Here is a 16,559-nt window from a genome sequence, read left to right as displayed (position 1 = left end):
GTGGAGCCGCGGTTCAGCTGGGCGCGGGGGTGCTCCCTCCGTGCGAGCCTCCGGCTCCGCGCTCGGCCCAACCCCGGCGCTGCTGGCGCCAGGCGCCCAGGAGAGCGGCGGGTTTCCAGCCGCCTCAGGCAGGAAACAAGGACCTCCCTCCCCCATGCCCCTCCAGGGCCCGCAGCCCCGCCAAGCTCCCACAAGTGGAACCGGCTCTGGACAAAGCATTTGTCCGCTTCTCTCCCTGCACTGTCCCCATTCCGACTGTACAGAAGAAAAATACAGTGAATCCACTGGCTACCCGAGCCCAAGGAAAATCGTTCATTTCCGGGCCTCACTTTTCCCATCTGTGCAATGAGCTAGTTGACCTTTCTCCCTCTACCTTTGGGTTGCTAATTGTGCAATGCACATAGCAACATAGCAGGGGTCAAAACAAATATTTACTGTACACGTAAATACTTGTTGAAAAAATGGATGAAGAAGTAAATCTGACATCTAAAAAGAGCACACATGTATTTCTCTTCTCTCGCCCTCCCCTCCACATTGTTTTTGAGAGAAGGGTACACTTCCTCTACCCCACCTAGGGAAGGAGCTTGGCTGGGAAAGGCTGGTGAGGCTGAAGGCACCCAGGGTATGAGGACATCAGCTGGGAAGTTCCCCATCAGGGAGGTAAGACAGAGAGCTTCAGCTGCAAGCGCCGCCACCCTTAAATTCCCAAGTCCAGGTTGCAGCCCAGAGAAAGGCCCCTGGGGACAGAATCCGACGAGCGGAAGAGCCCTAGTCAGGAGGTAAAATCACTAAGGTGCGGCCAGAGCCGTGTCTCTACGCCAGTGGGTAGTAAGTTTCTCCCACGGCGTGAGCCCCGCGGAGAGTGTGGAGGTGGTTATCTCCTCGGTGTACATTCACCGCCAAACGCTGATTTCTCGCAGTGTGAGCTCTGGCGCCGAGAATCGAACCCCAAAGCTGCGGTGGCCTGCATGCAGTGGCCCAACGTAGCTGAGCTCTGGGCTCTCCGTTCGAGTTCTGCGGAGAAGAGGCTGCTCCTTGGTCAGCCGGGCGGTCTTTGGACCAGATCAGGAGCCCCGACGCCAGAACAGTGATCTCAAGCTCTGGAGCCCGGAACAAACTAGTAAATGCCTGTGGGCTCGGAGCCCTCCTCTTCCTACTCGCCACCCATCTGCTTCCACCTCCTGTCCCCGACCTCTACTCGGGTGGGTGGCCGCCTGCGCTGTAGATACAAGACTTGACCAAAGTTGGCGGCTGTTCTGCCAGCTGCAGGGCCTGCTGCAGTGTGGCGGGATGGGCGGCGACTAAGGACTGGGGCGGCTTAGGGGAGAACCTTAGGGGCCTATCTGCTCCAGCATCCCGATCTCATTTTCTGGCTCTGAGGGCAAGTAGAGCAGATGGAGCTCAGGATTGGGAACCTCTGGAATTCTTATTTTGGATTCTGGAAGGTCTAGAAATGAGAACCTTTCTTTTTTTCGGCGCCTCAGTTTCCCTATCTGTAAAATCTAGGTAAAGGCCTTTTTGCTCCGTGATTCCTTTCCTTGGGCACAAGGGGAGGGGGTGGCAGACGGCGACCTGGGCATTGACAGGCCTGTGCCTCAATCACGAAGCCTCAACTCGGGAACTGGGGACGGGGGAGGGGGGAGAAAGGGGGAGGGGCGGAGACGGGGCGCCTCCCTGTCCCCGCACGCGGCTAGAGTCGAGTGGCAGAGCCTAAAACCAGGGACGGCCATCCCCCTTTCCCCCTCCCTGCCCCCTGCCATTGGCTCCGGGGAGAGGTTGACATCAAAGCCCCAGCCTTATATAAGCCAGACTCTGAAGGGGAGGCTGCAGAAGGGTTAAACTGGTCTCTCTGCATCCTCGTCCTCGCCTGCGACCGAAGCAGGCAAGCAGACGGCCGGCTGCGCGTGTCATCCTCAACCTTGCCCCAGAATCTCTCAGAGCCGGTACCTACCAGAGCGCCGCCCCAGAGCCCACGGGTGGCCCCGGCAGTCTCTGGGGCGCATGGGGCGGCGCTAATCAGGCTGGCGGCGCAGGCCAGGGGCCGCTCCAACATGAACCTCGTGGGCAGCTACGCACATCATCACCACCATCATCACCACCATCACCATCCGCACCCCGCGCACCCCATGCTTCACGAGCCCTTCCTCTTCGGCCCTGCCTCGCGCTGTCACCAGGAGCGGCCCTACTTCCAGAGCTGGCTGCTGAGCCCCGCTGACGCCGCCCCGGACTTCCCCGCCGGCGGGCCACCTCCCGCAGCCGCGGCAGCCGCCGCCTCCTATGGTCCAGACGCCAGGCCCGGCCAGAGCCCCGGGCGGCTGGAGGCGCTCGGCGGCCGCCTGGGCCGGCGGAAAGGCTCAGGACCCAAGAAGGAGCGGAGACGCACAGAGAGCATTAACAGCGCTTTCGCGGAGCTGCGCGAGTGCATCCCCAACGTGCCGGCGGATACCAAGCTCTCCAAGATCAAGACTCTGCGCCTGGCCACCAGCTACATCGCCTACCTGATGGACGTGTTGGCCAAGGACGCACAGGCTGGCGACCCCGAGGCCTTCAAGGCCGAACTGAAGAAGGCGGATGGCGGCCGCGAGAGCAAGCGGAAAAGAGAGCTGGTAAGTCCTGGGGGCCTGCGTGCTCTAGCCAAGGGCGCGGGCGTGGTGAGCACCCGCAGGCCGAATACGCAGTGCAAGGAGTCTGCCTTGCCTTGCGTGAGATTTTGAGAGGCTGTGGGGAGTTCTGAGACGGTCGAACTGTGGGATTGTTTGCGTGGAGGGAGGCAGATTCATGTTTAAATTCATTTGTAATGCGGATAGTGTTTGTAAGACTGTGAATTTAGACGGAACCTCGTCCTTTTCGGACAGGATCATAGGGTCCCTTGTAAGAATCCGTTGGAAGCTTCAGACCCCGAGAAAATGCACACACCATATATTTCACTTACATTTTCGAGGGGTCCTGATTCATCCTTGGGTTCTCCTGGAAGCCAGGTTAAGAATGCTGTAGGAGTTTGTTACTTGTATTTGCCTGAATGTAAATTTATGCATATGGGCTCAGCTGTTGTTTTCAAAAGATCTTTGCTGGAGAGGCTGGTCTGTTTTCATCATTGTACATAGGGAAACTGAGGCCCAGAGCTGGACAGGATGTGGAGGCCACCTACCCAGGGAATTGTTTACTTCGGTAGAATAAGTTTATTCTCTGTCCAGAGGACGTTTCTCTGCTCCCCACTCCCCACCACTGGTTCCTCAGTCACCTTGATGACTTCTTTTGGCTTTGGAGATCCCAGTCCCTACTAGGCCTTTCTGGATTCTCTCCAGTGACAATTTCTGGAGGTCGGTTTCAGTGGCCCAGGGCTCTGGGGCCTCTGAAGACTGATTCCCAGCCTGGGGAGCCCAACTAGTTTCTCTAGATTGTTTCACTGGGGACCACCGCGCGTTAGAGTTGACTAGAGAGCCCCCCTGGGTTTTCTCTGACCTGCAGGAGCTGTGCTAATCTAGGGAAGTCACCTCGGGAGACTGGGAAAGACTGTGGTCAGCGAATCTCTAAACCACTGCCTTGGGCTGGAAGAGATGCAGGCCCGGGGATCGGGATGCCTGGTTGGAAGTAGTTATTGGGCGTATCCCCACCCCCTGCATATTGCTGCCTTCTTCAAGTAGCCGGGAAAAGGGGATGCTTAGGCCAGACCGACTTCCTCCCTCATTCGAGGAGACTTCTGGGCTCCCAGAGCCGGTTGGAGGGACCCAGCCCGGTATCCATGCTCAGGCGCTAAAGGAGAAAAGCTGGTGGATGTGTCGCCGGTGCAGGTCCGCGAGCGAGGAAACTGTTGATTGCCACCCCTCCCATTGCAAACCCTGCAGTCCCCCTTCGCTGCCATAAAGCCAAACCTAGGAGCAACAGTTTCACCAGCCGCAGAAAATTCTCATTACCAACCCCCAAGAAGCTGCCCACCCCATCCAGGTCCCCCGGGAACTCGGAGCATAAAGGCAAATTTATGAGCCTGTTTGCCTATTTTGCAAACAAAAATTCTTCACTTATTTAAAGGCTCCCAGTTACTGCTTCCAACACCTTTCACCCCTCCCTACTTGTATTCTACGCCTGGGTGAGCGGAGCAGAAGCATTTAAACCTGTCTCTCTCGCCCCCTTTCTTGTGTGTATCCTCTGGCAGCAGCAGCATGAAGGCTTTCCTCCTGCCCTGGGCCCAGGCGAGAAGAGGATTAAAGGGCGCACAGGCTGGCCGCAGCAAGTCTGGGCGCTGGAGTTAAACCAGTGAGCCGAGGCCTGCGCCGAGGATCCCGCCACAGCTGCCCGACGCAGAGCCGCAGGAGGAGAGAAGGCGGAGGCCAATGGCCGGCTCTGGATGCCAGGGTCTTGTAGGAGCATCCCGCCTAGCCTCCGCTGCGTGCTGGCAGGTCGCCGGCTGCAACTACACACTTCAATCGCACGTGCAATGTCATTTGAAATTGTTTTTAATACATGAAGAGAAAGAGAAATATATATATATATATATATAAAACCATCCCCACCCCTACGGCAACCGAGAGGGCGGCTCTTGGCTGCACGATTCGAGAAGGAAGGACTGTGGGACCCAAGCACGCTAAAACGTAACCTTCCAACCCTTCTGGGGCGAAATCAGCACCCCTAACGCCTTCCCCATTACACTATCTGCCTTTCTTTCTCGCGCCCCTCTCGGCTTTGCGTCAAAACCCTCCGCGCGTCGGCGCGCGCTCTCCTCCCTAATGAAAATGCAATAAGAGGAATCAATAGTTTTCTGCCAGGGAAAGAGAACCAAACCAGGAAGATGAAAGGGCTGCCTTTGTTGTTTTTCCTCAAACAGTGATGTTTTTATTGTATTTTATTTTTTGTCACTGCACTTCCTACTTAGTTCAAGGAAAACGGCTCTTTCCTTCCGTCTTCCGTTCTTTTTTGTCTTTCCTTCCTTTCCCTTCCTTCCTTCCTTTGTAAATAAAAACTTTTCCCTATGTTGAAAAGTTTTTATGTATTTAAACTACCTACCATGCCTGCTCTGCTCAGGTGTTTGTTAATTCCCCCATCCCCACCCTTTTTCTACCTCAAATCTATAAGACCACTCACCGTCCCCTCCTTTTACCAAAGCAGTATCTATGCTCTTGACTAATAAAACATTTTTTGAAATCAGCAGAAGCCTGTGTGATATATTGGCAGCTATCCCTGGTCCGCTCCATCGTTTCTGCTAGTTGGAGAACCTCCTGTTCCTACTTTTTTTTTTTTTTAATAAATGTCGAACCAAACTGCAAATTAAATCAAGGGTAGGGAGCAGATACAGAATTTACTCCTGGTATAAAAAGCAAAGTTCTCCTTAGATGATGGGGAGACAGGATAGCTATAATGAACCTACCGAAGGGAAACCCGGGAATGAATTAGACCCAGAGATAGACAGGCTAGGATTTCTGTGGGCCAGCATTTGGGCCTGTCTGTGGATGGGTGTTGCACACCGGTGTCTGCCATTGGCGGCGGTTTGGGGCAGTTGGGAAGGGGGCCTGTCACACAAACGGAAGGCTACACAAGGGCAGGATAGCTCGGAAGAGAGGAATGCCCTCCGGAATACGTTCACTTATGTGAAATTATGAACCTACAATAATAGTTTGTGCCTTGGTGCAAGAACTCACACGGAGCCCCGTGGCTGAGGTGGGGCCGACAAACGGCTGTGGAACACAGACCCAGCACACTGTAAGGACTCGACAAGACGGAGCAGCTATGATCTTAGACGGGAGGGAAGGAAGTTTGTGAGTGCTCACGGTCAAAGTGAGCCATTTCTCCCTAGCAACAAAACACTCAACAAGTATTTGCGCGAGTATATGGATTTGTGCGAAAGGACGGGGAGAGGGGCGTGGTGGCTAATTCGCACACCGGGTCCTTGGAGGAGAGAAGCGGTTTTTGAGCCTCCGCGTGTGTGTCCATGGCTACGTGTGAGGGTTAAAAGTGGCTGCATTTGTCAAGGCTCGGATGCGTGCTGGGATGAACTGCGGGCAGGCAAATGCTGGCGTCTCTGCCCCTGAATAATAGTGTACGGACAATCAGTTTGGTTTGTGCCAACTGTGTGCGAGGCTCTATACTAAGCGCTTTTGTATCTCACGATCGCGGGAGGGAACGCGTACTTTGCAGTACGCGCAGGTCTCCGACGCGCTCTGCGAGCCAGGCGCCAGGACCCCCGTGCGCGGGTCTCTCGACGCTTTCCCGCTCCACATCCAGAGCTGGAGGCCGGAGCTTGGGGCCTAGAAAGGAGACTCGGGCAGCGCCGGGGCCAGGAGTGTCCCAGGCGCCTCGTACCCGCACCGGGGTGAATATGGGGCCCCATTAGTTTGAGCTGTAAACACCCGTGACAGGGCTGAGCGGCCACGGGGGCCTTTCCGGACGCGAAGGAGTTAATAAAAGGTGTTTTATGGGCGCGAGGAAACGGCGGCAGAGGTGTGAGCTTCTCTTTACTCTGACTCCGCTACTTTTTTCTTTATTCCCTCTCGCCACCCGCCGCCAGATCAAACAGGCCTGCGATTTAACTAGGGCAACACCTCGCGGTAATGAGCTGTGCGGCCCTGGTACCCGGCCTGAGGCCCCAAGGCCCCTCGGGGAGGAGCAGGAAAGAAAAATCGAGCTTTCTTTTTTTCATTTTCTTTCCGAGAGCTAGGAAGCGCCTTAGAAATCCAGGCACGCACAGGGAAACTGGGACTCGGGGAGCAAGCCATTGGAGGTGCCCTGGCACGGAGGAGACATTTTCTGGATTTGAACCCAGGACTCCAGTTGAGTTTACCCACCATCCACTCGCTATACACAGAGCACCCGCCCGCGACTATTTTTAGCACCATGAAGTATCCCAGGCACGGGAAGAATGCGCACCCGGTCCTGCTTTCTTGAAGCCCCGGCCAGTGAAAGGAGAGCGGGGTACTGAGGGGTACCGACCGCGGCAGCCTGCTCTGAAAACCCCATCCCGCCGGGCGCAAACCCTCTTGGAAAAGACAGCTGGGAACCTCACATTCGGTCCCAGCCACGTCTGGTCCTGATCTCAGACCTGGCACCCGGGAGCTGAGACACAGGGCCAGCCAGTGCCCACTGAGGGGGTCATTGGGATGTCCTCTCAGTTTCCCCAGGACTTAACACCATCGCCTAGAACGCTCGAGCCACATTTCCAGTCTTCACTCCCAGCTGTAAAAGCAGAGCCCCCTGGGCAGAGCAGAGTTGCTCCGGGTTTCAGGAACCAGTTTTCGCCGACGGCTGTAGACCTTCGTCACCAGGGGTCCAGACCTTCTTCCTGCACCGGGGTCTCAACTGTCTTCTCCGTCATTAGCTCCATCTCCATGGAGTAGCTTTGGAGCCTGCCTTTTACTTTCTCATTCTCTCCAGGGTTCAACGTCTTTTCTGGGAAACCTACCTCCACCTGGCTGTGACAGATGGTATCATTATTAATTTGAATTAAGGACATCACTTTTTTTTTTTTTAAACGGGGAGTGGAGTATAATCACTAACTTCAAAAGTAAATTCCAGGAGTTTGCTGTAAGAAAATACTGATGTTATAAAGCTTTAAGCACAGGACTAGTCTACTAAAGAGTGAAATGGATAAAAGGATCTCCAAAGTGTTATAGTTACACAACTGGTTAAATAAATCCATCAGTGGGTTACTACTCAGCCCCTAAGAAAAAAATATAATTGATATGGAGATTGTTCCTGATATAACTGAGGGAAAATAAAACCTTCTCAGTTTACTGAAGACTGTCAGTAGTGACCTGCTTTACATAAAAATAAATACATAAATATCATTCATGGAGAAAACGTGGAAAACTGTACACCAAAACATTTATACCTCTACCTCTGAATTGTAGGAATAAGGATAATTTTGACTTTTCCTCCTGCTTAGCCATATATGTATATATGTATTTTTATACAATGAATAAGTATTATTTTTGCAATAAAAAGTTAAGCTGAAATTTCCTTCTAATTTCTCCTGTGGCCAGTGTACTTTCAGTACACTGTTTATTCCATGTGCATTAATTGAACATCCACCTTGTGCTTGGCACTGTGGGTATAAATAATGAACGAGAATCCTAATAATCATCACCAATTAACATACAATAGTAAATTTCTGTCTTGAAGGGCTTATTATTCCTTCCACACAGTAAATGTAGTCTTTTTATTAAAAAAAAAAGTTAAATTTTATTAAGGACATTATTTAAGCCCTTAGCAAGTATTATTTCATTCAAGCCTTAAGAGGATTGTACGAGGTTAATACTCAGGCAGGTGAGGCTCAGAGAGGTGAAGAACTTTGTTCAAGGTCACATAGATGGTAAAAGACAGGCAGGGCTTGGATCAAAGGGCAGGTCTGGCTGCCTCCAGGGACTTGGGTTTCCCCAACATCCTGGAGCACCTCCAGGGTGTGTGTGTGTGTGTGTGTGTGTGTGTGTACAAACAAATACAGCCTCTCTTGGTCTAATCTTCTTTGGTCTCCAAAATAAGTAGAGAAAGAAAGAAGGCGGGTTGTAAAGGGATCTAGACTCTAACTCTAGTCTTCCCCTGGAATCCTCCTCCTCTGTTCCAACTCAGAATGGATCCCATCTATAAAATGAGGAACGGGTGGGCTCCTTGGCCTCTAGCTTCTTTCCTAACTGTAACACTGATTCTAGGAATCTACATTCTGCTGGTGAAAAACACCATGTTATTCTTTGCTCCAGCCTTTGATGTTTGTATAGTGCATTCACCTTCCTCGGTACTTTTCATTTCTATTTCATTTCTATTAGACAAAAGTGTCTGGTAAGGACATCTTTCTCCTTACTAGAAGGGAGAAGGGAGAAGGGCAGGAATTATGCTCCCCTAGGTGGAAGGAGAAAGGAAGACTCCGTGAGCGACAAGGCCAGCTTGGGATCACACAGCAGTCAAAGACTGAGCTGGCATTAGCTGGCAGTCAGCAGGCCCAGGTCTCTACTGGAAAAGGCTCTGGATCCTTCTCTTCGAGCAACCAGCTTAAGCGAAGTGAAGTGAAATTGCTGTCGTGTCCGACTCTTTACGACCCCATGGACTGTAGCCTATTAGGCTCCTCTGTCCATGGGATCTTCCAGGCAAGAATACTGGAGTGGGTTGCCATTTCCTTCTCCAGGAGATTCTTCTTGACCCAGGGATTGAACCCGGGTCTCTCACATTGTAGGCAGACGCTTTACCGTCTGAGCCAATAGGGAAGTCCTAAATCTTCATAAAAGAAATGAAACTAAAAAATCAGACAGTCTCATTTTTTAAATGAAAAGTGACAGCTAAGAAAAAATACACAGGCTCTAAAGTGTCTGAGATCAGCCTCCTAATTTAAACCTAATTTGTTTGAAAAAAAATTTCTTTTTTTTTCAACCAAGGGAGTTTTTACAGCTGAGCTCTCCCAAACCCATAAAAAACAAGGTTTATATGGGAAATAGTGAAAAACTCTTAACTATAATACACAGCGTCTAATGTAAGCAGACATGGACACTATATAAAGCTCCTACAAATGTTATTAAAACAAACAGAAATGCACATTTATCCCCACAGAATGGACAACGGAAGGCATCGGACTTTCAAAGCCATCCAGAAATCTTATGTTCCCTGAAACGTTCAAGCACCCTATCACACTGGGACCTCAAGGATCCTTATACACCATCCAAACATTTCTGTCATTTTACAGAAGGGGAAACTGAGGCCTGCAGAGGGAGTTGTACTCTTCTTTCCCCCTTGTCTACTTAACCACTCGTTCCAGGGCGGGGCATAGAATCCGACAGTGGCCATGAGACTGCGCAAGTTACTGAACACTTCTGAGCCTCAGTTCCCTCATATACAAAATGCCCCAACTTCCTGGGGCTTGTGAGGTTCAAATGAGATAAAGCGTGCAGAGCACTTAGTGTTGTGTCCATGGCGGAGCTATTTTTATTATTTTATTTAATCCTTGCAATAGCCTTGTAAGGCACTGACGATTTATTTTGGTTTGCTTGTTTTGGAAAGATTGGCACAGAGGTTGCAGCAACCTGCCCACAGGCACATAGCTAGTGAATAGAGTCCTGGTTCAAAGCGCTTATATCCCACATCATTAAGACAAACCAAGGGGCAGGCAGACTGAGGCAGCTGAGTTTCTGAAACTGTCCAAGGCAGCACTAAGTGGCATAGTGCTCTTAATGTAAGAATATAGTAGTATATTTCTCTCATGCAAGTCACCAAAGGGAGCCATGTATGTAATTACAAATTTTCTAATAGCCACATTAAAAAATAAAGGGAAACAGGTGAATTTATTATTGAATTAAAAATATATATTAAATATATATAATATATTGGGTTGGCCAAAAGAGTTTGTTCTGGTTTTTCCATAAGACCATACAGAAAAATCCAAAAGAACTTTTTGGCCAATGCAATATTTAATATTAAATTTGATATATGTATTTAACTCAATATGCCTAGAATATAATTTCAACATGTAGCTAACATAAAATTATTATTGAGATATTTTACATATTCTTTCCATACTGATTGAAAGTGGGCTGTGTTTTACACAGGTTAAAGCACATCTCGGTTTGGACCAAGTTTTAAGCATTCAAAAGCCAGCAAACATGGCTAGTGTCTACCATTTGGACAGTGTAGACCTAACAGGTCGTGTAGCAGGAGTACTAAATACAGAGCTTTAGTTAATCATATTGTTAAGTAGCCACCATTTACTAAGCACTTCCTGTGTACCCAACGGCAGTGCTCAACCTACATGGACTCACTTACTTGTCCCAACAACCACAGAGGGTGTGTGTGTAGTTTATGGTCACATGGCTTATACAGGGTAGGCAGACCCAGTCCTGCCTGTCTTCCCAACCTGCAGTTTTGGCCACTGAGTTCCATGATTTTCAGGGACAGCTGCAGGGATGTAGGTTGGGCTATGAGATGTGGAGAGTCCTCTAGAATGTCCTGCTGGTGGTGGAAACTTGTTTCATATCCAAGTCTCCCATGAGTCAGGTGACTTCAGACCAATGATCCTCTAGGACCCCAGTCCTCTAATCTCTACGATGGGCTAACAATACCTTTCCTCACCCCCACTGAAATCTTGTCAGGCAAAGGAGGGGGAAAGGTCTTTGATAGTGTTTTGAAACAGAGAATACAGCATAAGAGACCAGGCAGGTATCAACAGGAAGGTTGGGATTGGCCCGAGGGCCTGTACTCACAGCCAGATGAACTGGTTAGATGAGCTGTGTGGCACTGTACAGGTTTCTTAACCTCTCTGAGACTTCTGTAAAAAGGAAAGCAGAATAGCTTGCAGAGACATTGCCAAGATCCAGTAATGATTAAATAACCAATGGGAAGCTCTCAGGCTGGCCCAGAGTAGGAAGCGGTAAACCTGAGCTATTGTTCCTGCTGCTATTGTAGCAGCTGGGATTTGGGCTTCAGGGCCTGGTGAGGAAACAGCACGGAATGGCAGGGAAGCTGAGCCAGCTCTGGCTCAGGGTAGGATTCTGGCAGTCTCAGGTTACGTGTGGGAGGAGTTCAGGGGAAAGTGAGAACATTTAGCATGGTGGAAAAAGCAATACACCCAGCAGTCAAGAGTTCAGACTGCTGTGTGAACTTGGGCACTTCCTTGCTCCCAGTGGACCTTGGTGTCATCTGTAAGATGAAGGGTTAGGAACAGAGAACTAAATCCCTTTCTGCTCTGACTGTCCAGATTTTTGCGTTGATATGAATCAAGGCGTTTACTAAACACAGCAACTTATGAAGGGGACAGAAAATAGCCCTGAGCCTTCCCTGGTGGCCTGGGGTTGCCACTGACTAAGGGGAAGGCGCCACCTGGTGGCCAGTTCAGTGTAGAGCACCAGTCAAATTCCCCTTAGCAGTGGCAACTCCAGAATTCTTGCCTGGAAAACCCATGGACAGAGGAGCCTGGTGGGCTACAGTTCATACGGTCGCAAAGTCGGACACGACAGAGTGACTTCACTTCCACTCTCAAGCAGTGATCCCAGAGTCCCAGGGCACACTTTTTCTAATTTCCTTTGGAAGTTGAGGGGAGCAGGGAGGGGACCCAGAAAGTTCACAGAGCTAGGAGTCCTGGGCATGAGGTTAACTCCTGAGGGATGTTGTTCAGTCACTTCCAACTCTTTGCAGCCCCATGGACTGCAGCATGCCAGGATCTTCTGTCCTCCACTATCTCCTGAGATTTGCTCAGATTTGTGTCCACTGGCTTCCCTGACAGCTCAGTTGGTAAAGAATCCGCCTGCAATGCAGGAGACCCCAGCTCGATTCCTGGGTTGGGAAAATCCGCTGGAGAAGGGATAGGCTACCCACTCCAGTATTCTTGGGCTTCCCTTGTGGCTCAGCTGGTAAAGAATCCACCTGCAATGTGGGAGACCTGGGTTCAATCCCTGGGTTGGGAAGATCTCCTGGAGAAGGGAAAGGCTACCCATTCCAGTATGTTGGCCTGGAGAATTCCAGGGACTGTATAGTCCATGGGGTCACAAAGAGTTGGACATGACTAAGTGACTTTCACTCACATGTCCATTGAGTCTGTCCAGCCACTGCATCCTCTGTTGCCCCCTTCTTCTTTTGCATGCAATCTTTCCTAGCATCAGGGTATTTTCCACTGAGTCAGCTCTTCACATCAGGTGGCCAAAGTACTGGAGCTTCAGCCTCAGCATCAGTCCTTCCAGTGGATATTCAGGATTGACTTCCTTTAGGACTGATTGATCTCCTTGCAGTCGAAAGGACTCTCAAGAGTCTTCTCCAGCACCACAATTTGAAAGCATCCAACAAAGAACATTAGGGTTTTGCAATCCAAATCCTCTAAAGGCACCTTGGGGCAGGGATCTGTATTTTCCTACTATGTGGAATGTACAATGCATCCCATATATATATATATATTTTTTTTTTTTCTTCTGTTTCTTTGGATGGGAGCTACTGAACAAAACAAATCTATTGGTAACAACATCCTTCTGTCACTATTGCTCTGGGCTAACAGAATGCAGGGGTCTGTTTCCCCTTAAACACCCTAGACTATTGGGATCAATAGTAACAGCTCTTATTACTCTTCCATCTCCCCCACACGGCCAGTATTCTACTCTCTGTGGTAGAGGTCACATGATGTATGGAGGGGTCAGACTGATATGGGTTCAAATTCCAGCTCATTATAAGGTAAGCTATTTAACATCTCTTGAGCCTCAGTTACCTGTCTGAAAACTAGGGATGGTAACAGCTTCTCTGCAGGCTTCTGTGAGGATTATGACTGTGAACTTAAGTGTTCTAGCCCAGTGTCCAGCACCTAGTAGGTGTTTAACAAATAAATGCTACCATTGCTACAGGTCATCCTGACCACTTTTCTTTTTTCATGTTCAGTTTTGGAAACACTCCTAGATAGAAATAGGAATAGTATGAATTTGAAGATATGAGCAGCCACAAAGAAAACACCCTTACCACTGGAGATGGCAGGGCCTCCTCAGACTGTGGGCTCAGCCAAGTTTCAGTTTCACCTAGTTGAGCTAAACCCTGGCAGGCAAGCTGAGCTCTCTTAGACCTCATTCTCTCCGGCAGTGCTGAGCTTCATCAGATGATTTCATTTCAGGCAGTTGCTTGCTGACATATCCTGAGTCTGACTCCTGCCCCTTGGCAGCACTGGCTCTCCCTGGGGCCCTCTGACTCCTGCCACCCCGTGTCTCCTGAGCAGGATGCTCAGAGGAGTCTGGCTGGGCACAGGTATGTTGCCTCTGCTCCCTTATCAGAGTCCAGTCTTGCTGGTGGCCGTGCGCTCTCAGGAAGTCTCATTAGCCACCTCGGCTGAATTAAGCTCATCACACTTTGTAAGCTTCATTGGCTTCTCCAAGACCTCAGAGCTCATTACACCCGGCTCCTTCATCAGAACTCGGGGGGCTCCGAGGCTTCCTCACAGATCCTAGGATTTCAGCAGTAGAAGGACTGCTTTCCACCCCTGTCTGGGTGTGAACTCTGAAATTCCCAGCTCCTGGGGGGCAGAGTCCATTTCCAGATTCCCCCTGGCTCCCAGTAGACACACAAACATCTTCTTGATCACATTTCGTTGTTTAATGAAAGCAGGTTTGGTGACTCCAGAGTACAAGCTCCTCAGTCCAGCGTGTGAGGCTTTCTGTACCAGACTAGACTTGCCCTCACTCCTGTCTCCTGTCTTCCATTTCCCTCAAGGGCCTACAGTTCAGTTCAGTTCAGTTCAGTCGCTCAGTCGTGTCCGACTCTTTGCGACCCCATGAATCGCAGCACGCCAGGCCTCCCTGTCCATCACCAACTCCCGGAATTCACTCAGATTCATGTCCATTGAGTTAGTAATGCCATCCAGCCATCTCATCCTCTGTCGTCCCCTTCTCCTCCTGCCCCCAATCCTTCCCAGCATCAGAGTCTTTTCCAGTGAGTCAACTCTTCCCATGAGGGGGCCATAGTACTGGAGTTTCAGCTTTAGCATCATTCCTTCCAAAGAAATCCCAGGGCAGATCTCCTTTAGAATGGACTGGTTGGATCTCCTTGCAGTCCAAGGGACTCTCAAGAGTTTTCTCCAACATCCCAGTTCAAAAACATCAATTCTTCAGCGCTCAGCTTTCTTCACAGTCCAACTCTCACATCCATACATGACCACTGGAAAAACCATAGCCTTGACTAGATGGACCTTTGTTGACAAAGTAATGTCTCTGCTTTTGAATATGCTATCTAGGTTGGTCATAACTTTTCTTCTAAGGAGTAAGCGTCTTTTAATTTCATGGCTGCTCTCACCATCTGCAGTGATTTTGGAGCCCTCCAAAAAATAAAGTCTGATACTGTTTCCACTGTTTCCCCATCTATTTCCCATGAAGTGATGGGACTAGATGCCATGATCTTCGTTTTCTGAATGTTGAGCTTTAAGCCAACTTTTTCGCTCTCCTCTTTCACTTTGATCAAGAGGCTTTTTAGTTCCTCTTCGCTTTCTGCCATAAGGGTGGTGTCATCTGCATATCTGAGGTTATTGATATTTCTCCCAGCAATCTTGATTCCAGCTTGTGTTTCTTCCAGTCCAGCGTTTCTCATGATGTACTCAGCTTATAAGTTAAATAAGCAGGGTGACAATATACAGCCTTGATGTACTCCTTTTCCTATTTGGAGCCAGTCTGTTGTTCCATGTCCAGTTCTAACTGCTGCTTCCTGACCTGCATACAGATTTCTCAAGAGGCAGGTCAGGTGGTCTGGTATTCCCATCTCTTTCAGAATTTTTCACAGTTTATTGTGATCCACACAGTCAAAGGCTTTGGCATCATCAATAAAGCAGAAATAGATGTTTTCCTGGAACTCTCTTGCTTTTTCCGGAACTCTCTTGCTTTTTCCATGATCCAGCGGATATTGGCAATTTGATCTCTGGTTCCTCTGCCTTTTCTAAAACCAGCTTGAACATCAGGAAGTTCACGGTTCATGTATTGCTGAAGCCTGGCTTGGAGAATTTTGAGCATTACTTTACTAGCATGTGAGATGAGTGCAATTGTGTGGTAGTTTGAACATTCTTTGGCATTGCCTTTCTTTGGGATTGTAATGAAAACTGACCTTTTCCAGTCCTGTGGCCACTGCTGAGTTTTCCAAATTTGCTGGCATATTGAGTGCAGCACTTTCACAGCATCATCTTTCAGGATTTGAAATAGCTCAACTGGAATTCCAAGGGCCTACAGAGGAGACTATTTTCCAGGAAGCCCCCTTGATTTTCAGAAAGCCCTTTCCTTCCTGACCTTTCCCCTTTACTCTGAATCATACAGATACAGCAGGCTACACATGGAGTTGGTAGATGTTTTGATATGCCTACAGATACGCCCAGAGTCACAGATTCAGGAATGTGTGTGTATATAAATGTGTGTGTATACATACACACATACACACACACGCAGTGTATACAGTCTGAATCCCTCTGTATTCACAGGGAGATGGCTCCAGGATCTGCAAAGATACCAAAATTCGTGCATGCTCGGGTCCCTTATATGAGATGGCATGGTACAGTTGGCCCTTTGTAACCTCGATTTGGAACTTGTGGATATGGAGGGCCAACTGTATACACACGGTATATAAATAGGCACACCCACCCACACATATATATTAATATAATATGCATACATACATATACATATCTGCTATTTCTAAACTGATGGGAACACACTTCTATGTCATTACATATTTCACAACGTTGACATAAGTGTAATACTGTTAAAATCAGTCCCCTATTATTTGACATATTTGAGAGTTCTTCACTGTTCTAAACAATGCTCCCATGAAATACTTGCTTAACCAGTTAGTAGGCAGCCAGGCACACTAGACTGTGGGGTCAGACAGACCTGTGTTTGACTTATCCCCACCTACCACTCTCTGCTGATCTGGGACAAGCCGTTTCACCTTTCTAAATTTCTGTTTCCTTATTTATCAAATAGAGCAATAGAACATGAAGAGCTTAATATTGGGCCTGGCAGATAGTAAGTGCTCAGGCCAGAAACTGCAGCAATCTGGGAGACAGAGGAGGATTCACTGTCCCCCTGACCAGTGTCATTCTGTACACTCCTGTTTTGTAGTGTGACAAAAACCCTCGGAGGTAACAGGTGGCA

The 16,559-nt window shown here is 49.2% G+C and overlaps 1 protein-coding gene across 1 annotated transcript; it reads left to right on the top strand.

The window, feature by feature from the left end:
* Positions 1 to 1,849: 1,849 nt before the first annotated feature.
* Positions 1,850 to 5,139, top strand: HAND1 (heart and neural crest derivatives expressed 1). The gene is made up of 2 exons (XM_069589997.1): positions 1,850 to 2,606; positions 4,154 to 5,139. The coding sequence occupies exons 1-2, from the start codon at positions 2,052 to 2,054 to the stop codon at positions 4,256 to 4,258; spliced, it is 660 nt and encodes a 219-aa protein (XP_069446098.1). The 5' UTR covers positions 1,850 to 2,051; the 3' UTR covers positions 4,259 to 5,139.
* Positions 5,140 to 16,559: the final 11,420 nt, after the last annotated feature.

This window comes from Ovis canadensis, chromosome 5, assembly GCF_042477335.2.
Source record: "Ovis canadensis isolate MfBH-ARS-UI-01 breed Bighorn chromosome 5, ARS-UI_OviCan_v2, whole genome shotgun sequence".
Classification (NCBI taxonomy): Eukaryota; Metazoa; Chordata; class Mammalia; order Artiodactyla; family Bovidae; genus Ovis; species Ovis canadensis.
The sequence above is the reverse complement of the archived record's forward strand: the minus strand, read 5'-3'. Positions and strand labels throughout refer to the sequence as shown.